Below are 23,483 nucleotides of genomic sequence, written 5' to 3' on the forward strand. Positions count from 1 at the left end.
AAACCAAGTAAGTTGTGAGCGACATGGTAATGTTTACTTACTGTTTACTTTTAGAAGTGTTGTTTGCTTGTTCCCTGGAAATGTAACTACATGTCACAGCAATGAAGACTGCAACAACTGTGACTGATCCATTTGGTGGCATGTTTCGTCCATGTCTCTCAGTGGCTGGACAAGCATAGAAAACTCACCCTCCTTCTAACTCACTCACTTCAATGGTTGTACACACCATCTCTTCCAAAGTCTTCTCTTTTTGTCTACGTTGTAGTAATTTCAGTAAAAGTAACTGTTGTTCAACATTTATTAGCTCCAACTCCAACAGGACCCACTCAGTTTACGTTGCCATTGTTTGAAGTACACACACAGTACACACAGTGTGTACTTCAAACTAACTTTTTAGGCAGTGGTGGTATTAATGTTAGAGGAAAAAGCTTGTGACTGGAAGGTCACCAGTTCAATCCCTGGACTTGCAGGATTAAATCTGGGTAGCAAAAGTGAAAAAGTAGCACTTATCCATCCATCATCAACAACATATCAGCAGACAAACTAGTTAGCCAAAACATTTCACAATATTTGTTGGCTCATTTCTCACCTTATGGTAGCACTATCACATTTTAGCTTTGGAATCATGTTTATAACTGCAAATGTATAGCACTAGTAGCGGGTCAAAAAACGGATGGAAGAAAACGAAAATAAAACGTAAATAATAATAATAATAATAAAGAGTGAAGATAACTATCATTGCAGCAGTTGGCAGCATCGGCAGCAATCACAGAACTAGAACATCTGCATTCCCTGAAGAAAATGCATGCGATTGCTGCATCTGCTGGCAATTGATGCGTAAAAAAGGATGTTATCGTAGTTAAAGCAAAGGACATGAACATATAAGAAAATATAGGTTTAATAGTATTAGTACAATAAGACAAAAATAACTGTCAACACGATGGCGCTATTGCAACAACTTTTGACTATATGAAGCATTTCACCAGTGGCCAGCCATCTGTCAAGTTTCATTTCTTTAGCCTTTAGAGGTTTTTAGATATTAGTGATTTTATGCACTCCTCATTATATAAGTAACTCATTGATTTTTGAGGGGCATCAACATGCTATTTAAAAGCTAATATGGCCACATCATGCTGGACATTTCAAAAATGTTTCTCATCATTACTATCTGAGGTAGTATCAATTTGTATTAAGCAATTTTTTTTTTACCATAGCGACCTCCAGTGTCAAAACTGCATGAAACTTGGCAGTCTTATTCGTGGTCCAAGTCTGCACCCTTGAGCGAAGCTTGGTTGCAATTGGATGAAGCATTCAAGACTTATAGCAGGTTGACTTGATTGACCACATCCGCAAAAGTTTACTAGCCAATCATGGAAAACCGATATATGATATCTCATTTCAAACATATGGGCAGTATTCAGAGTCATCCGAAAATAGTATGTACCAACTTTGGTGAAACTTGGACGAGGGATGTATAGCAAAAAACTCAAAATGGCGGGAAAGAAAAGTATTTTCTCTTAAGCATCATCCACTGAATACATAGAAACCAGATTTTTTTTTCGATGCCTCACGGTTGCCGAGATATTTGCCAAACATTTCATAATATTTGTTAACTAATTTCTCAACACATGGTGGCGCTTTCATTACCATTTCTGAATTTATGAAGCACTGAAGTATAGAGAAGCTGTTCACCAGTTTAAGTGTTATAGCCTTTACAATTTTTGAGATATTCATCATGTTTCATCATGATTTGCTCATTCCCCATAGAAAACCAATTAACACAAAAACATTTAAAAAATCTTATCAAATCAAGTGTTGCAGAAATCTGCACCAGAAGTAATAGCACATATCTCCTAAACATGCTCAACATTTTAGCTTTCAAACCATGTTAATAACTGCATGCATGTAGGACTAGTAGTGCCTAAAAAAACGGATGGAAGAAAACGGTAATAATAATAATAATAATAATAATATAATAATAGTAATAATAAAGAACCATACATGGACATGTAATTTCAATTGTGGGATTGCTGCAAATGTAACAATCACACTAATAGAATCCCTTTGAACTGCAATGTAATCCCAACCTGTGAGAGGCAGCAATGTGCCGCAAGGCATTCAGTCTGCCTGAAACCCAGAAGAAGAAGAAGAAGAAGAAGAAGAAGAAGAAGAAGAAGAACGTAAAGGAAAACCTTAGCTCATAGTAAAAAGAGAAAGGCTACCAGTGTTTAGTTTTCTCGTTAGCTCTGCTTTGATCAGTCATCTGTGAAACATGTGGAGACTTCAAAGTCTGAAGGTTTTTATCAACCAGCGGCTAACTGCGGCAGTGGAGGAGGTAATTGGCCGTTTAGAGAAAGCAATCACCGAGTATGAAGAGGAGATGGAGTGCCGCCATCGCAGGCTGCTGGACACGGCTTCAAAACCTGACGACGAGCGGCGAAGAGCAGGTACGTATAATAAGACGTTGTCACCTGGGGCCACATGTAGAAGAAATGCACACGCCATTTTCCACAGATTTTCTCTGATTATATGCAGATATTTTAAATTTGATTTTATTAATTCTAAAATAGTTAAGTAAAAACGCAGATGTGGCAGATTTTAAAAATAAATGGATAATAACCAGTAGGTGCTAGTTTGTTTGAAGCAACTGTAAAGCATCTTCACACACCACCCTCTGATTTTCTGACTCTGTCCTTCTGTCAGTCTGTTGGACACAGGTCAAGAGTTTCCCGCACCTAATCGAACGGTGCCTCATGACGGAGACAAGGCAATGCTCAAACATTAACCCACATTCAAACCATCTCAAAAACTTCCACTTGTATTAATTTTTCAATCAGCTGATGAACTTACAGCCCGTCATTTCACTGTGACATTAGAGCTCACTTGGGAGCCTGACCTTCACAAACAAACCAGTCGGTTGGGCAAGCTGCGGCTCATTTACCTACAGTATACATGTCCTTTAAATAATAGCCTATACAACAATAACTCAACTCCTGATCCAATTGTGGAAAACGCTAGGGTGGGGATGGCTTTAGTTCAATAAATATTAATCCTGCATGTTACTAATGTCTACAATGATAAATGTTTGGAGTGATTTCAGAACAGATTAGCTGTTACTGACACTTTTCTTCTTCTTTGAAAAAGGACCTGATGTCCTAATTCACTTTTTTGCATGTTTGCCAAGACATAAAGCTGTCCGATAAAATGATATGAACACCTTAAGCCCAAAGTTGAAATATAATAATAGTTGACTGATGTTAATTACATCCAGCAAAGACGTGTTAAATTCTTTAAAAATTTGAAGTATAAATACTGACTGCTTCAAAATAATGTTCATCCATCAGCATTGAAATGCTACTATAACAGCGCTGCAGCTAGTCTACAGTCCATAGTACAGCAGGTTGTGAGCTCTGTTCTGGACATAGACTTTATATAAAAATGGATGTAGACTCTGGCTCTGAAATGTAAAGCCAGTGCGGAAGTGCCCTCAGTTACAATACCATTGAGGGCTGCTAGGGGGCGGCTCCAGGAAATCTATGGCTCCAATAGACTCCCATTCAAAAGCATCAAATTCTCTCATGAAATACTAAGGCAATACATTTATTCCACAAGTCATTATGGTTTCATTAGCTAAATTCACTCCTTCTGATCAGTGTTCTGGTGGTCCTCCTGAAAATAATTCCATAATTAATTAGATATTAAGCCTCAAAGAGAAGTACGTTTGGAGGCGTGCCTGGTTTGATTGACATGCTTGATCTGGAGCCGATATAGAGTTATTGACAGACCACCTGTTGGACAAGGCCAAGAGGGTCATTCACTGTTGAAATCGAGTAGCATACATTGTTTTGGTTAAATTGTGTTGTAATTACTTTTATTTCTCTTTTTCTTACTCTGATTACTCTTTCTCTATTTTTCGGTGGAGTAGGTATTTTCCACAGACTGTTATGTTTGTCAGCCTGTAATACGTTTTCGGTTCGACGTAATTATGGTGTGGTCTTCGGTTAGTAGTACTAACAGTCCCCCCAAGGATACTGGTATCCAGTTTTTTTTGGTAAGTAAATGTTTATTTTCTTTATCATTTCCAATTTAAATGCACTTCATATGCAATTTTGATTTAAGTATAATGTGTACAATGTACCCCAAAAGTTGGTATGTTTTTCCTACAATTTTGACTGGAGGAGGAGAGACATTTAGATTCCTAATTAATATCACAGTTAATGTGAATTGTGGCTGCACCTTACTAACCTAGCTAACTAGCTAGCACTAGCGTCAGCTGATAATGGAAGCTGAGGGACACAAGAGACGAGATGAGAGGAAATGAGGATGCTAAATAAGGGAACACCATTATTTACACAAATCATAGACAATGATTCTTTAATTTGATGTAGAGCTAAAACAAATTCACATGTTGTAAGACTTATTTACGGGAATGTAGATTGGAAGATTAAACACCCAGAATATGATCAAAGTGTAGTGACTGACATTACAGTTAAATATAACAATTAAATTGCCGTACAGATAAGCTGGAGAAAAAATTCCCTCATCTAAATGTGAAGTGACTACAGTCCTTTCTTAAAGTACATGGAAAGCCCAAATCAGGAAATTTTTACAATATATTAAATTGAAAATGGCTGTTGTTTTTCTTTCTCTGTTTTCTGTTTTGTATTGCACTGTGTCCAGTGTTATATTGATGTCTTTCTTCCACTTTGGTGTGTCTGACATTCAGTATGAGGGCCTTCTGTTAGCGCAGAACACTGTTTTAAGATGACCCATACACGTTAGAATCTCTATTTAGAAATGCTGTTCATTCACACAATGATCATATCACAAAAAGTTATAAGTGTGTTCTTACATACAATACACATTGTATAGAAGAACATTTGCCATGTAGGACTTTGTCCAGTTCAATACTGTAAATTTATACACGGTAAACTAAACTAAAGTGTTTGTGTTTTACTGTAATTCGAAAGGTATCCACACTGTGAAAACTGAATGACAGGTGCCAACAGAAGGAAGACCACATGAATGGAGCAGTGTATCTGGTGTCATTCATCCGGTTGTCAAGAAGGGAGACTGCATGGACAATATTCTTAGTTCTCAAATGGGTTGTGATGATGATGCCAGTAAACCACTTCCAGTTCAGCTTCCTCCCATGAAAGGACAGAGCGACTTTTTAGAAGTTTATTATTCTCTGTCCTAAGTATTCACAGGTTCAGTTTCTTGCTTTTGATTTAATTTCAGCTGTTGTTTGACAGGTGATGTGACAGGTATGTGTAAACTGTAATTAGTGATGGATCAAATCTAGCACAGTCATCATCTTCACAGGTGAAAGAATTTCCCATTTTGACATCAAATGAGTCTTCAGTAGGAAACAGCTGGAACTGGCCACCCAGAGTACACCCAGGACCAAAATGTGACTCCTGTAACAGATGTGTACTGCTGTTACCACTTTAGAAGTATGTATTAGGCATAGAAACTCTTTAGTGTGTACTGAATATTTGACAGTTAGGTTAAGTAATTGATATTGCATGTCCATATATGGTTTTTCATTTGATGGAAACTTGGAGACAAAATGTCAGAGTAGTACAGCTCAAATACATTAGTTTTATTCATCACTACAGTTATTGTAATTGAAAAAATCTGTTTGTTTCTTTTCAATTTGTGATCATAGTTTTGTTATATTGAATTTAAAATAAACATATCGTGAATTAACAGCACTGAGTGCATTTTCCATTATCTACAGAACACTTTTGCATGTCATTGAAATTATTAAGTACATAAGATACACATAAGGAAAGCACAAACTCTAATTTCTTTCTTTTGATCCTTTGATGTCAATGTTCAATGACAGCAACATTTAATAAACATTATTATTATTTATGTTGTTGGTTAAAGGTAACAGAGAAATGGCCTTGTAATTAATTACAAATTTTGGCAAAACCTTAAAACCAACCAACAAACTTAGGGCAATAGCTTCATAAATATAAAAAATAAATACCTTTTTATTATATATTAAAATCTGCATTCATCTCAATAATATTATTATCCCTCAACAACACCAGAAAGGTGTATAAAAGAATGTAATAAATGGATTAATTAAATTACTACTTAAATAAAATAAAACATTACGGCTGTAGATCATAACAGTAAAATTAACTCTCACAAGTCAAGTATGCATTATAGAAAGAGGTAGTTGAATCTCCAGTGGAACATAATTTTTAGCAAAAAGTATGAATTACAGTAGAAACGGTAGACAAGAGAAACCACAATATATAAATAATACTTCATATAAAGCTGTACACTCTGAGTAAACTCGAAAGCCTGCGTAAAGGAATAAAAGCTGCCTTTACAATTAAAGTGAGGATATTGCAACAGTCTGTAGGTTGGCTGTAATGCATAGTTGAAAAAACTTTTGCTGAACTTGGGCTTTAATGGGCTCAGCATGATTTTAAAAAAATAGATATATATATATATATTTAATAAAAAAATATATAATTTCTCCTAGTAGTGAAATGAGCTCCATCATACAAAAAAAGCCCATGAGTGTCAAACCTTATGCAAGGGTGATGTATAAAGCTGCCACTTAAACAATGAACATACAGTATGAAGCCACAACACTGTTTTGAAACCTGCAACCTTTGTCAGTCTTCCCCGTATTAGCACCAGCCTTCCACCTGCATCTCTGGGTGATGCCACAGAAGATGATCTTCATATCTGGATACTGCAGGTGGAGTTGGTGCAGGTCCTCCATCATTGCTTCAACGAGGTTGATGCTTGAGACCTCCCCCAGGTCATTCCCACTGCAGTGGATGAGGAGGACATCCAGTACTGGTCTTCCTCATAGGGACTGGTCATAGAAGGGGAAAAGGCACTTCCACCTCAGACCACCGCAGCTGAACCATTGGATTGAGATATCAACACCAATGTTGTTCCCCATGGGGTCTGTAGCTCTCTAGGCCCCACACTGGCAAGGGTGTTACCAATGATCCAGACTTTGGCTGGATGGAAAAAACATTGTAATAGTGAGAGAATTTTCATATTGTAGGCTACGGAGAAACAAGCAAAAGAAACAGGAATCTTATTAGATGAGCTCCACAGAGTTACCTGAATATACATTATTCTCTCAGCTTAGTGAGGGGCAGTCTGCTGTACTGCTTTACATTAAATAACAATAGAAAACTAATTAAGACTCACTTTGTTGGGATTGTGTGGGTGCACACACCATGATCAATCCCAGCGCTCAGTAATGTTACTTATTCAAATAGCGAGAGAAGGAAGGCATTCCAATAGAGGTTTTGACGCCCATTGTCAACAATGAAATGCAAAATGCGGCCATGTATGGAATTAGCCACTAAGATTACTTTAACTGCTATTCGGTTTACCTTGAAGTATGAGAGCCAAATTTGTTAGCGACTTATCCCAGCGCAGCAGAGAGCCTGGTGCAGTCAGGTTGCTGGTATAGGTGGCCGTGCATAGTGTCCTTGGTTACTCAGTCAGATCCACCCATCGTTCCTCCCCAGCTCCAGCCTCGTCCGAATATGGTTACTTCTGGCTCCAAAAAATCAAGATGGTGATGGCCAAAATGCCTGACTTGAGACTTCAGAACAGCGTTTGCAAACCAATGGGTGACGTCACGGTGGGTTGCCACTTGGTTCAGGACTGTTTCATTCATGGAGTGGGAGACATAACACTGGCAACACTGTATGGAAAATGTTGTCTTTAAATGACAAGATCATTTGAGATTGATTAAAAAATATTGCTAGAGACAGTTCATCAGGAACATGTCCCTACCATCCATACTCAAATCTATGCCTTTATTTCGAGATATCTGTCTTTGAAATTTATGCATCCATCCTAATGTGAATAGTATCTCTGCAGACCTCACTCTAGACAATTTTCATAGTAGCTATTTCTTAATATTTCCTTGGAAACAGTACACAGTTAATTCTGTGGATAGCAATTCATTGTAATTAGTTGCTAACCTAAATAGCTATTGCAAACTGACGTTAACAGGTCACGTCTCCCCAGCTAATGTTTGTTTGGTGGCTTAGTAAACAAGCTGAGCTCCAAGACACGGTGTGCATTCATATGTGTAAGTTAGATAAGGAGGAGGCATTAGTAGGAAAGCTAGTTTAGGTTGTTGTTCAGCGTCTGTGCTTGTGTCATGTAGCAGCTGCTTATGATATGATGCTGATATTAGTGCTTTATGCAAGATTTGATTGGCTTTATCCAAATAAGTTATCCTTTCTACGTAGACAGCTACTCAATGGTATTCTGTCGAAATAATGCAAAACCAGGTGCGCAATCATGAAACAAAAAAATGTAAGATACAAATTTCTCCCTTTCGGTTTCTGACTTTTTTTTCTAAATGGAGAGACAGGACAGATGTTTTACAGAGCAGATATGTACGGTCCTGTTTAAAATTATTGGCAAACCTGAATTTTAAGTAGAGAATTTTCAGACATTAGTAAAAATTAACCAATTTTTAACAATCAGTTAATAAAACAACAATCATTAATCATTAAATAATATGTCCAGAATTACTCAACAACAAAAAAATGCTTTCATATAGCAAAATAAAAAATAGACATAAATTATTGGTACTCTTTTGATGAATTTAAATTATTTCCTCAAACAAAATAAAAAAACAAATAAAACTCACTTGTGCTTAATTTTCAGTGTTAAAATGACCTGAATTAACCAATAAATGATGTTTCTTTTTCACAATGGTGAAGACGAGACTTGTCAGAGAGCATCAGAAGGCTACAGGGCAATCGGCAAAGATCTTGAAATCCCTGTTTCAGCAGTTCGTAATGTTATCAAGAAGTTTCAAGGAAGTGGTGCTAAGAAGACCTTAGTGAGAGAAGTCTGTGAAGGTTGATGCAGATTGTGGGAAAAACACCACACAAGACATTTTAAGAGCTTCAGGCTGACCTGGAGCAATCTGGATTGTGGTTTCTCCACCCATACCATACGGAACCGCCCGTACCATACGGGTAGAACCTCCATACTTAACCAAGTAGGGCTCCATTGGCAGAGGGCAAGGAAGACACCACTGTTGAAAGAACACCACAAAAAGGCAAGACTAATGTTTGCAAAACTGTACATAGATAAGCCGCAGTCTTTGTGGGATAATGTTCTATGGACAGAAACCAAATTTTGAAACACACCCTACCTACAGTAAAACATGGTGGAGGTTCAATCATGCTTTGGGGCTGCTTTGCTGCCTCCGGTACTGGAGGCATCAAATGTATTAAAGGAATGATGAAATGAGAAAATTACCAAGGCATTTTAGAGCGAAATGTGTTACCCAGTGTCAGAAAACTAGGTATGAGGCAAAGGTCTTGGGTCTTTCAGTAGGACAACAACCCAAAATCCCACTATAAACCTTGGAGAGAACTTAAATCTGCCATTGCAAAAAGAACTCCTGCAAACTTAAAACAACTTGAATGCAGAGCTTGAATGCACAGCGATGGAAGAGTTGAAGAAACTTACCAGCAGACAAGTAAAAGAAGCTTTTAGATGGCTACAAGAAACATTTACACATTTATATGTATACATACATATATATGTGTATGTATATGTATATATACGTGTATGTATATGTTTGTACGTGTATGTATGTGTATGTATACAAATGTATGTGTAAACGTGTATACAAATGTATGTGTATGTGTATACAAATGTATGTGTATGTATGTGTATACAAATGTATGTGTATGTGTATATATGTGTATACACATACATTTGTATACATGTGTATACAAATTTATGTGTATACATGTGTATACATGTGTATATGCATGTGTCTGTGTATATACATGTATGTATGTAAGTGTATGTATACGTGTATCCATACATATATATATACATAAGTATACGTATGTATGTGTATGTATATGTACATATGTATATGTGTACATGTATATGTACATATGTATATGTGTACGTGTGTATATACGTTTTTGTATTTCATGTACATATGTATATTTATATATGTACATTTATATATGTAATTTTAAGTACAGTATTTAGAATATCTTCAGGAATAAATGCAAATTAATGAAATTTGGATAATCTGAATCTTTAATAAAATATCCAAAGTTACTGAACAACAACAATGAAATGCTTTCATGTATTGAGATAAAAAAATAAAATGTATGTATGACACAGTCATTGGGGCCCTTTTGATGAATTTAAATTAGTTCCTCAAACAATAAAAAACAAATAATACTCACTTGTGCTTAATTTTCAGTGTTCAAATGACCTGAATTAACCAATGAATGATGGTTTTATAGCATAAAAAGGGGCTGATTTTTTTCTCAGTTTGTTTTTCACAATGGCAAAAACAAAAGGTTGGTTGTGAGAGTATCAGATATGATACTTAAAAATATAATTCAAAGGCTACAAGGCAATCACCAAAGATCCTTAAATTCTGTTTCAACAGACGGTAATGTTATCGAGACGTTTCATAGTCATAAACACTTTTAGGACCTTGGCGTTAAAAAGAAACTTAAAGAGAACTCTGCAAAGGTTGATGCGCATTGTGGAAAAAACACCGCGGAAGACATCTAAAAAGCTTCAGACTAACTTGGAACAATTAGGAGTGGTGGTTTCAGCCCATACCATACACCACACTAAACCAAGTAGGGCTCCAGGGGCCAAGGAGGACACCACTATTGAAAGAGAGGCAGAAAAAGGCAAGACTAAAGTTTGCAAAAGCTTTCATAGATAAGCCACTGTTTTTCTTGGATAATGTTCTATGGACAGATGACACCAAAGTAAAGCTCTTTTGGATTGAGGCTTTGGAGAGAGATGATTTCTGCCATTGCAATAAGGACTCCTGCAAACTTAAAACAGCTTGAATACAGAGCTAGAACACATAGCAGTGGAAGAGTCGCAAAAACTTACCAGCAGATGTGCAAGAAGCTTCTAGATGGCTACAAGAAATGTTTAGAAGCTGTCATTGTTGCCAAAGTTTCACCAGCCACAAATTAGTGAAGAATTCCAATAACGGTCTCTGGGGTACATTTTGTGTTTGTGTTCACTGTTTCACTATTAAGCATGTTTTTTTTTTGCATTATATATTGTTCAGTAACATTGGACATTGTATTAAAATATTTTGATTATAAAAAAGTGGTTAATTTACATTTAATTATGTACTTAAAATTCAGGGTTGCCAATAATTTCAACCAGAGGGGTGTGCGTGTGTGTGTGTGTGTGTGTGTGTGTGTGTGTGTGTGTGTGTGTGTGTGTGTGTGTGTGTGTGTGTGTGTGTGTGTGTATGTATACAGTTAGGTCCACAACTATTTGGACAGCGACACAATTATTTAATATTAATTTTGCCTCTCTACACCACCGTGATAGATTTGAAATGAAGCCATTAAGATGTGATTGAAGTGTAGACTTTCAGCTTTAATTCAAGGGGTTTCACAAAAACCTTTTAGGAATTACAGCCATTTTTATAAAGTTTCTCATTGTCAGAGGCTCGAAAGTAATTGGACAATTGACAATTGATTGGTTTCATGGACAGGTGTGGCCTCCTCCTTCAAACAAGCAGCTGCTTGGTTCTGGGTCTTTCTGCCCTCAGGTTTGTCTTCAGTAATTGAAAAGCATGCTCAATTGGGTTAAGCTCAGGTGACTGACTTGGCCATTGAAGAATATTCCATTTCTTTGCCTTGAGAAGCTTTTGGGCTGCTTTTGCAGTATCTTTTTGGTCATTATACATCTGTACTGTGAAGCACCGTCCTATCAGTTTTGCAGCATTTGGCTGAATCTGAGCAGATAGTATAGCTTTCTATCAGCAGTCACATCATCAATGATCAACAGTGAGCTAGTTTACAGTCACGGTCTTCCAGGCCTTTTGGTGTTGCTGAACTTGCCAGTGCATTCCTTCTTTTTAAGAATGGACAAATTGTTGGCCACTCCTTAAGTTTCTACCATCTGTCTGATAGGTTTATTTTGTTTTTTCACCCCAGTCATGGCCTCCTTCATTTGCATTGACACCTCTTTGGACTGCATATTGAGAGTTCCCATGAACAGCTACCAAATGCAAATTCAACAAACTAATCAATTGTGTTTTAAGCTTCTGAAAATAAGAGGGACTGTGTTTAAAAATGGCTGTAATTTCTAAACAGTCAATGCAATATTTTTGTTAACCACCCCTTCTCCTCCACAACTGTCCATATACTTACAGCCTACCGTCAAATTGACTGTATCTTGTAACAGGAGACCCCTTGTTGTAACTGCCTTTCCACCAGAGCGCACCAGTGGGGCATGAAAACGGGAATTTAACACCCCGTAGATGCTTAGGAGTCGTCTCCAAATGGAAGACCAACCTTAGGCTTAGCTTTAGGATTCCAAATTTTTTAGGATTCCAAAATTTGAAGGATTGATAGTCTAAGAGTTCCTGTTTTCCGAAGATGCCAGATTCACCAGTTTTTCTGTTGACAGTGTGCTGTCAGGCTGCACTTAAGCACAGTCGTGATTTAAGGTAAATACTGATATCAGCATGCAAACATTCGGATGCTAAAAGCAGGAATGTTTAAAATTTTCACTATCTTAGCTTAGTGTGACAGCATGAAAGCATTTGCTAATTAACACTATACATAAAGTACAGCTCAGGGTAATGGGAATTTCATTAGTTTTGCAAGTTTTGCAAGATGAAAAGTCAGAGGATCACTAAAGTTATTACAGTTCATCCTGAGGTAAACATTAATGCAATCCATTTATAACAGTTGTGGAGATCTGTTATTCTTGACCAAAGTGCAGGACTGACTGACAGATTGACAGCAGTAGTGTGTTATTTATATATCCTGATAACAAGCTATGTAATTGGATTTTTCTTTGGTAAATGCCAGGTTAACATTAATAAAGGTCTGAAGTTTGGGTTAATTTAAACTTGACTTTGTGTGTGTATTTTTAGTATTTTCTGCAGATGTCCAGCAGCAGTTGGTGATTAAAGAAGAGCTTCCTTCTGAGCAGCAGGAGTGGAACCCCAGCCTAGACCAGGAGGATCCAGAGCCCCCACACATTAAAGAGGAAAAGCAGGATTTCTGGACCAGTCCGGTCATGAGTCAGCTGCAAGGACTGCGTGAGGACAGTATCACCAAGTTCCCATCCGTGCATGTCCCAGTGAAGAGTGAAGATGAAGAGAAATCTCAGTCCTCACAGCTTCATCAAAGACAAACTGAGGAGAACCGAGAGGCAGAGCCTCCAGCCAGCAGCTCAACTGAACAGATGAAAACAGAAGCTGATGGACAGGACTGTGGAGGACAAGAACCAGACAGGATCTTAGTATCTGATTATAAATGTCTATCTGGATTTAATGACAAGACTTCACACTATTCTGAAGCTAGTGGTGATGACTGGAAGGAGACCGGTACACCTCAGACAGATATAAAAACTCTGAAAAATACAGCTCCTGTCAATGATATGGGACGTAATACTGGCATTAAATCATTTAGCTGCTCAAAATGTGGTAAAATATTTGGCCAAAAGCACCATCTGCAGACACACATGAGATGCCATACTGGAGAGAAACCCTTTGGTTGTTCTCTGTGTGGTAAAAGATTTACTCAGAAGGGAAATCTGACACAACACCTGGCAGTCCACACACGGGAAAAACCATGTAGTTGTCCTGTTTGTGGTGAAAGATTTTCACAAAAAGGAAATCTGACACAACACATGACAGTCCACACAAGGGAAAAACTTTCTGAATGTGCGGTAATTAAATTTGAATAATACTTTTGACTAATGTTATCTGATTCCATCTGTCAGATGTTTCACGGAATCACAGTATTTGAACATTACAGTGAGATTATTTTACTTGGCAGCATCCACGTTATAGTCAAGAAGCACAGGGGAGACTCCTTTACTGCTCACACTAATCACCAAACATAGCTCACAGAGAGCTCCCAAAGGAGCTATGTAAAGTAGGTACATTAGTGTATCTCTTGTTCTAGAGATGGGAGGGGTGGGTTCAGGGTTTTTTATGTATGTTGAAAAATCAAACAGTGATAACAGAAGTTGAAATATTTGTCATGTTGCTATTTAAATAAACACAAGTACAAAAAACGTATTCACTTTGTGTATAAAAATGGTCAAATAATTTTGAAATGAATTTTTGAAATAAAAGGAATTCGGACATTGAGCATTCTACTGGAAGCAAACTCTTATGTTTCGATTATTTATATGTGCAAAACTGTGTAGCTTTTGCTGACCAGCAGTAACAGCAGCTGAACACTGGCTCATTTACACTCACTGAGCACTTTTTCAGGAACACCATATTAATAGTCAAGTTAGATTTTATTACATAAGCCACTGTAAAAATCAACAAATTTGCGACAAGGTGCTTAACAATCTGTACAGCTTATGACACCCTCTTTCCTTAGACCCTCGAATCGAAAAAGGAAAATTTGGAAAAAATGGAAGACACCAGGAAAAGCAACTGAGGAGTATTCCTTTCTAATAAGGGGTAGGGCCTCAATTCTTCATTGCATGGATTCCTCAAAATGTTGGAAACATTCCTAGAGATTCTGGTCCCTGTTGACGTGATTGCATCACATTTCTGAAAATTTGTCAGCTACACATTCATGTTACCAATCTCCCGTTCTACCACTTCACAAAAGGTATTCTATTGGATTCAGAACTGGTGACTGCAGAGGCCACTGAAGTACACTGAACTCATTGTCATGTTCATGAAACCAGTTTGAGACGATATTTGCTATTTGACATGCACTTGCAACAATATTCAGACCATGGCATTCGAATAATGATTGATTGGTATTTAGGGGCCCAAAGTGTGCCACGAAAACATTCCCCACACCATTACACTACCACCAGCAGCCTGGACTGTTGACACATGGCAGGTTTGGTCCCTGGATTCATGCTGTTGATGCCAAATTCTTTCCCTGCCACTTCCGTGGCTCACCAGAAATCCAGATTTATCAAAGCAGACTATGTTTTTTCAGCCTTCAACTGAGCTTGTGCCCACTGCTCCCTCAGATTTCTGTTCTTGGCTGACAGGAGTGGAACCCAAAGTGGTCCTCTGCTGTTGTAGCCCAGTCACCTCAAAGTTAGACGTGTTATGCATTTTGAGATGCTTTTCTTCTCATCACAGTTGTAGAATGGTTTAGAATGGTTATCTGAGTTACCATAGCCTTTCGGTCAGTTCCAACCAATCTGGCCATTCTCATCAGACCTCTGTCATCAACAAGGCATTTCCATCCACAGAATTGCCGCTCACTGGATGTTTGTTTTTGGCACCAAACCAGCCTGTCTGGCAACAATAATCCTGCCACGGTCAAAGTCACTGAAATCACATTTTTTCCCCATTCTGATGTTTGATGTGAACATTACCTGAAGCTCCTGACCTCTATCTGCTTGACTTTATGCATTGCACTGCTGCTACATGATTGGCTAGGTGGTAAATGAATAAACAGGTCTACAGGTGTTGCTAATAAAGTTCTCAGTGAATCTAACTCTGTTGATAAGTATTCTGACAGGAGAGAAACATTATTTGAAGAGGAATAGACTTCAACACATGACTAGTGCAGAGAGGAAAGGTGATGAATTAAAATTATGTTAGAAGATAAAAACTTTTTGTTTGTGATGTCCTTGTGCATATGGTTAATACAATTACTGTGACCAAAAACATCTGAACCTACAGCAGATGTGTGCTAAAATGTAGTTGCTAACAGCTAGCACTAGCTGAATGAAAAGCAGCAGGTAAAAGTCTGTCCTCGAAAGGGGTGACGACTGAAGCCATGGCAACAGGCAGGTAGTGAGTTGCCCAACATGTGAATATGTTTCACAACATGAATTATACATCATCTTTACACACTGTTGAAAATAGTCTAATGGTTACTAGTATGTAGCTTAACTCTGTTGATAATGAGTTATGTATCGGCAAGCTAATTCATTTATCGTCTGAATAGCTAATGATTTAAAGCAGTTGGGATGCGTCTGACAATATGTTTGGTTTAATGGTATCAATGGAAACATGACAAAAATAAACCCGGTTATGCTAGACAAAGAGGAAGTTTGTCACCTTTGTTTCCACTTAATAAAACCAGCTGTAATGTTAGTTTAGTTTCAGTCAACCTCCTAATACTAGGATACTAAACTGCAGCCAAAAACACCAGTAACAGAAAAATGTAATCCCCCTTCAACATCATAACCAATGCATAGCAGAAGAAAAACCATACTAGTGGGTTTGTACAATCAGCCCAGTAAATTCGATGTACAATTTACATAACTGACAACAATTTCCCAGTTCCTGAAAGTGGTGCTGTAATTTTTAAATATTTTTTAATACCTTCCAGGAGCCCATTGGCAGTTTACTTTAGTGCACCACACATCATTATGATACACAGATCCACAGTTGTTTTCATTAAAGCTTCTTAGAGATGTGTGGTTAAAATCCCAGTGGTGTTAGAATCGCAGTGTTCTATGAATCCAGGTGGTCAGCAATCACTAACAGAACTATGATGAAAGGCGTTGGTCCAGTAAAGATCTAGTAGGATGTAGGATGATCTTGTGTATCCTTGCTCAAGTCTTTACAATGGCAAATCAGATGTATTTTGGAATCATGCATGCAGCAATCAAATAATGGAACTGACAGGTACCTATAGACATATTTTTTGCTTGTTGTTGATAATTTTCCAAATCTGTCCATTAGTCAATGGTTTGTGCAGCAACACACCACCCTGACAACAGATAGTAGAAATCCTTTGCAGCAAGGTATTAGATGTTGTAATAGCTTTACAACATGTTAATTTCATCAAAACATACATGGGAACATCACCAGCAGCAGTCACTCTGCAAATTCATTAATGCATAGTTTCTTGGTTTCAGTATAACATTACACAAGGACAATGAATCAAACCTTTAAAAAAAATCTTTAAATCCAGTCTCACACTGTTGACCATTTACCACATTTTGGAGTTATTCGATGATAGCCCTCACTCTAAGTTAGCCAAATGGGTCTTGGTGGAAGGTTATATAAGTGGGGATTGGCTTTTTTTTTTCTAATTAGAACATTTCAAGTTTTGACATTGTCAGTGGACTTCCATTGTCAGTGGACTGCGCCATCAGTCTATTATTCTTCAACATTATGATTAATGATGATGATGATTACTGATATCTTTGAAAACACAGGAGCGGGTATACATTCTTCACCGTTTGCAGATGATGGAGCAACCTGGAAAAGAGGGAAAATGTTTCACGTTAGAAGTACCCAAAAAGAAATAGTCAGTGTAGAAAAAATGGTCATATGAATGGGAATTCAAAATCATGTTTAATCACTAAATAGTAAATGGAAAAGGGATACAGATTAATCCTGTACGGCAAGCCTATGGAAAGAGTGAAAGTATTTAAATATTTTGGTTTATGGTATGATGACAAATATACATGAAAAAGTCATTTAGAAAATACTGAAACTAACTGTCCGTCAGAACTGTTGGCAGTACACAACATAGTCAGGCAAAGGATTTGGATGGAATATAAATAAGAAACCTAAAGAGTACAAATTAGATAAGATACAACACAACAGTAGTAATTAGCAGCAGCATTCCCTCATGCATACTTCCAGAACCACAGTAAACCTGCAATTATTAGAAAAGAAAAGAGAGGGATCAGGGGAAAATATTGTTTACATAGTGCAAGAATATATAAACAACAACTAATACATTTATTGAAGTATCTTTACAATTGGATCAAAGGATCCAAGTAATGATAATGTAGAAATAGGTGTATACATACCTGAGTTTGATAAAGGAATATTGAAAAGAATACCCAATAAACTATGGTTATACACAGCAGAATTAACAGAATTCTTATCATCAGTCTTCAGTGGGTAGAGGAGGTTAAACCAATCCAAGCAGCAATTTATTCAGATTCCACTGCTGCAACAGTCTGAAATCAACACAGTCAGAGAGGATCTATTCATTGAAATTTATGTTTGTCTGGTAAATCTTCAGCAACTTGGAATCGATGTACATTGTGGGATACACAGTGAAGTAGAAGGAAACAAGGCTGCGGATAAATTGGCAAGAAGAGCTATAAAACAAAGAGACAGTGATATCTTAGAAAATACGTTTTGTTGAAATTAAGCAAAAATAATTACCCTATATGTTGTAGAATTATAAAAACCTTGTGACAGCCCTCCTGCTTTAGAAGGGCCTGCTGTGTGTGTGTTTCCCCTTGTCTGTTCTTTGTTGCCTTGCAGATCCCTGGTAGGCGGAGATCATTGGTGTCGCTGGGAGCACCTGATCCTTAAAGAGTACTTAAGATCTGACTGTCTCAGTTTGCGGTCTCTATCAGTTCTTCCACCACCATGTTAGTGTTTAGTTGGCTTCGGCCTTTTTAGTTTAGGTTTTACATTATACAACATTACTCCTCACTCAAACACTCATCCATCTGTTGAAACACTGACAACACTAATTAACACACCTCATAATGTTAAGTATTTTTTTGGGTTAGTGTTTCAGTAATTAACTTGTACACTTTTCAGTTTAAAAGCCATGTCTCTTCCGTTTTTGCTCATGACTCATGAGCCGGGTCATGACAGCATGTATTGTTGGGATGAAAAAAGTAAAATGTTGAAGATTTAAGGCTAGGATAATAGAAACTGGAAGAGAGTGGAGTATTAAAGGGTTTCTAAATATATGAGGTAAAGGTAGGCAGGGCCTTATTTAAGTATCTTCAGGAAATAGGTCTAATATCCAGGTTATAAACTCATCATGTGGTCATGATTTTGCACACTGTTGTACAGTAGATGGTGGCATATACATTTCACACTGTGGCCCACTAGTAATTCAAAGAGGAAAAAGAGCATGGTGTCTACTTGATGACGGTCGTGATTCCTGTTTTTTCCAGTAGAAAACTCATCTGACATAGCTACATAGGACATGAATCATCAGCGCATCAGTATGTATGGAGAAACCAATAGACCATACACTATGTGCTGTTCACTTTTTTTCATTACGTTTAGCTTACTGAACAGCTATCTTGGCTATCCCAGCCAGTAACATTACATTACATGGCTACTGAAGTGGGCATAGAGATACTTTGAATTAAAGGGGCAATATGGTAAATGGACTGTACTTATATAGTGCTTTTCTAGTCTTATCGACCACTCAAAGCACTTTACACTACTGCCACATTCACCGATTCACACACAAATTTATACAGGTAGACATACAGCGCTTTTCTAGGCATACACACTCACACATCAGTTATACATCGGGGGCAATTTGGGTTTTCAGTATCTTGCCCAGGTACACATGCGGACTGGGGATCGAACCAACAAACCTACAAGACAAGAGGTTAGAATATGCCCACTTGGCAGTGCTACTTCTTCATCCTCTCATGCTGAACTGAGGGCAGACTGGACGCCACAGTGACTCACTATTGCAAAGTAGTATTATGAGATGGGGCATGCTGGGACTAGCTGGTTAGCATGCCACCTTCAGTAAAAGAAAAGAAGTGATAGAAATAGAAGCAAAACGAAAGTTAACAATGGCGTTGCTTCCCACTGCTGGAGACAGCTCTTGCCAAGTAAAACAGTGAAGTTTGATCCTGAACTTGCAAACTTCATTCTAGACTGGTAAGTAAAGAGCTGTTAATGCTAACATTGGGTACGTAGCAATAGCAAAAACTTACAACGCCTTTAAATGAGTTTAACAACTCAGTGCTAGTCAGGGTGCCAAACTAGGAATCCACATCAGAAGACTAAGAAACTTATCTACGTTTTACTTATAGTTGAATGTCGGATGATCACCTCAGCATTGCTAGATGCATGTGTTGTACATGATGATGTGCGCTATATATTGCCCCTGTGCAATATAGCGTGGCGGAGAGCTACACATACGGATTATATGGTAGAACTGGAGTTTCCATGTAACTTCAATACTAAACAGTTTAGGAGACAGCTGACATGCAGGTTCTGTGTTACCATCATTCTTTCGCTCACTTTTTTATTGGAGCAACACAAAAAGAATTCACAGATATGACAAAAATAGACAATGATACAATATACAAAGAAAAACAAAGGACAATGATCACACTCAAAATATACTAGCCTATACACACTTGCAAAATAGCAAAAACAGACTCTACATACTATTTGTCCTTGCTGAAATTATAAGCACCCCTGAATTTTAAGTACAGAATTTTGAATATTTTCGGGAATAAATGCAAATGAACTAATTTTGTATAAAGAGAATATTTAATAAAATGTCCATTGATTGAAAAACAACAATATGCTTTCATATAGTGGTATAAATATATACAGACATAAAATGTACACTCAACACAATTATTAGCACCCTTTTGATGAATTTAAATTAGTTCCTCAAACAAAATCACAAAACAGACTCACCTTTGCTTAATTTTCAGTGTTCATATGACCTGAATTAACTAATGAATGATGGTTTTCCTGCATAAAAAGGGGCTGATTGTTTCCAGTTTCTTCTTCACAATGGCACAGACGAGAGATTTCTGAGACCATCAGAAATGCTATAATCAAAAAACAGAACATTTCCAAATCACCAAAAATCTTGAAATCCATGTTTCAACAGTTCGTAATGTTATCAACAAGTTTCGCAGTCACATAACTGTTAAGAAGCTTATAGGAAGTGGTGCTATGAAGACACTCAATGACAGAAGTCTGCATAGGTTGATGCGCATTGTAGAAAAAAAACACCATGCACGACATCTAAAGAGCTTCAGGCTGACCCTGGAGTGTTGGTTTCAGCCTGTACCATACATCGCACATTAAACCAAGTAGGGCTCCATGGGTAAAGGCCAAGGAGGACACCAATATTGGAAAAAGGCACAAAGAGGCAAATCTAATGTTTGCAAAAACTTTCATAGATAAGCCACTGTCTTTATCTTTCAAAGGAGCGATGAAATCAGAAGATTACCAAGGCATTTTAGAGCGAAATGCGTTACCCAGTGTCAGAAAACTAGGTTTAAGGTGAAGCTTGTGGGTCTTTCAACAGGACAATGACCCACATTACACATCCAGCAGCACGAAAGAATGGTTGAAAAAGGAAAATATGGACTGTTTTAAACTGGCCTCCAAAGAGTACTGACCTAAATCCCATTGAAAACCTTTGAGAGAGCTGAAATCTGCCTTTGCAACAATTACTCCTGCAAACTTAAAAGAGCTTGAACATATACAGCAATGGAAGAGTGGCAAAAACTACCAACAGACAGGTGTAAGAAACTTCTAGATGGCTATGACAAAACGTTTAGAGGCTATCATTGTTGCCAAAGGCTCTGCAACCAACTATTAATGAAGAGTGCCAGTAATTGTGTCTGGAGTCTGGGATTTGTTTGTTGTTGTTTTTTCTTTTTGTTTAAGTTGGATTTATTTCTGACGATATTCAAAATTCTGTACTTAAAATTCAAGGGTGCCAATAATTTAAACCAACACTGTAGATATACAGTGGGGTTCAAAAGTCTGAGACCACTTTTTGACCCCGCTGTGTTTGTATATATATATATGGGCAAAAGAAAACATCTTATTAACCTATTTGACAGCATGTTCAGAACAGAGAAGGACTGCAAAAAAAGACAACTAAAGCTCTGCTTGACTACCTGTAAGAGTCACTATTTTCTACATTGCTTTTCATTGTTTGAGCTTTGATGGGCGCTCTTTAAATGATGTCATCTTGTTGTGTCCTTTTTTTCTGTTTAACCGCACCCGACTGGAAAATTAGTACTACCAGCTGTTACCTCAACGAGCTAGATGGAAACATGCATTAATTTGCATTTTCTTTTGCAGAAATTCAATTAAACTTTGCACAACATTTGGATGGAATCCTAGGCATTAAGACTAAACAGTTCATAATTGGTCTCTTGGTGCTGGTCTGTGTTTTTTTAACTGTATTGCGTCCATGCTTTTTTGTCTTTTTCAGACCAATTGTTTATCACATTTTTTCATCGAATTATGAATACATGCACAGATACACAATTATTTTTTAATGATATCAAGACATCTAGGCACACCTGGCTAAAAATAATGCAACTGAATGTGTCTAACACCACAAGGAGAGAAACGAGGGTACAATGGTAGTGTTGGAGGCTCCTTACTAACTGCACTGATCTTTATCGGTTGGAATGTTCTAGTCTCCTGCACTTTTGTTTTGCTTCTGAACACTTACATACAACTGTGATGTAGCCACGCACAATAGTGCATTATGATTGCACGGGGTTTAACATAAAGTTTTCTATAACATGTGTGTGTGTGTGTGTGTATATGTGTATGTATCTGAATGTTCCCTGCAGTCATTCAGCAGCCGTTGCTGATTAAAGAAGAGCAGCAGAGGTGGAACCCCAACCTGAACCAGAAGGACCCAGAGCGCCCACACATACTGGCATTAAGACAACACACTCTTCTCAACCTGAAACAGAAGACAGTGATTTTGATTTTGACTGGAATTTCACCATCAAACCTCAGACAGGTTTAAGTATGGTTAAGAAAAATATTATAGCCCCTCCATTTGATATGGGGTGAAATACTGGGGAGAAATCATTTAGTTCTAAGTGTGGTAAATTAATTTGCCAGAAGGGTACTATGCAGAGAGACTTGAGATATCATACAGGAGCGAAACGATTTAGTTGTTCGATTTAAATAAAAAGATTTGATCAGAGTGAACACTTAGTTCATCACATGGGGTGTCATTCAGGAGAATGGCCTTTCAGCTGCTCAGTTTGTAAAAAACTCTTTCAAGGGGTCATGCTGTGACATATATGATCGTCAAATGGGAGAAACCATTTCACTGTTTATTCTGCGGAAAAGGTTTTGTCAAAAAGCAGATATGATCGAACATATGACAGTTCACACGGGAGAGTGTGTAGTTAAAGTGTTACTGAAAATTGGACTCTGAAGGCTCACATGATGGTCCACACGGGAGAAACCTTTCAGCTGTAGTGTTTATAACAAAAGATTTAACAGGCAGTTGAATGTCAAAAACCATAAGTGTGTCAGTGAGAGTAGCCGAAGTAAGTGAAGCTACAGAACTGCTGATTGAGCTGAATATGTCAGCAGGAATGACACAGAAAACTTACAAACAAGCAAAGTTAACATAGTGTGCAGTCCAAAAATTTGAAAAAAAAACTCTGCTCAGCTTACAGTAGCATATTTTCCTGTATAGATTTTATATATTTTATAATATAATACATATAACAACAAGCTGTTCAATGTATAATGTTTGATTCAAGTGGACTGTACGGAAAGATTCATACAAGAGAGGACCCATTTCTACCTTATATAGACTGCTTCACGGTATATCTGAATGGGTCAACGCGTGGAAGAATGTGTGAATGTGCACACATAAAACATATTTCAGACCAGGCGTACACCTGGTTTTCTAGTGATAACTGAGGGTGATATGATGAGGAGGACATGAAGTATACGGTGAGATACGTAACTTGGAAGGAAAGCATTGTTTGTTGGTCACCTAGCCAGGTTC

General features: G+C 37.6%; 1 protein-coding gene across 4 annotated transcripts; it reads left to right on the plus strand.

The window, feature by feature from the left end:
• Positions 1 to 2,100: 2,100 nt before the first annotated feature.
• On the plus strand, positions 2,101 to 14,008 carry LOC120799339 (zinc finger protein 134-like). Of its 4 annotated transcripts, none has more exons than XM_040144446.1 (3): positions 2,103 to 2,447; positions 2,704 to 2,767; positions 4,971 to 5,712. In XM_040144446.1, exons 1-3 carry the CDS (start codon positions 2,273 to 2,275, stop codon positions 4,990 to 4,992), a joined length of 261 nt encoding a protein of 86 aa, XP_040000380.1. In that variant the 5' UTR covers positions 2,103 to 2,272; the 3' UTR covers positions 4,993 to 5,712. The 4 variants fall into 4 exon arrangements, 2 of the variants coding, with proteins under 2 accessions (XP_040000378.1, XP_040000380.1); XR_005708812.1 differs by lacking the exon at positions 2,704 to 2,767 and adding an exon at positions 3,926 to 4,051 and having other exon boundaries at positions 2,107 to 2,447; XM_040144444.1 differs by lacking the exons at positions 2,704 to 2,767; positions 4,971 to 5,712 and adding an exon at positions 12,926 to 14,008 and having other exon boundaries at positions 2,101 to 2,447.
• Positions 14,009 to 23,483: the final 9,475 nt, after the last annotated feature.

Source organism: Xiphias gladius, chromosome 14 (genome assembly GCF_016859285.1).
Source record: "Xiphias gladius isolate SHS-SW01 ecotype Sanya breed wild chromosome 14, ASM1685928v1, whole genome shotgun sequence".
NCBI lineage: Eukaryota > Metazoa > Chordata > Actinopteri > Istiophoriformes > Xiphiidae > Xiphias > Xiphias gladius.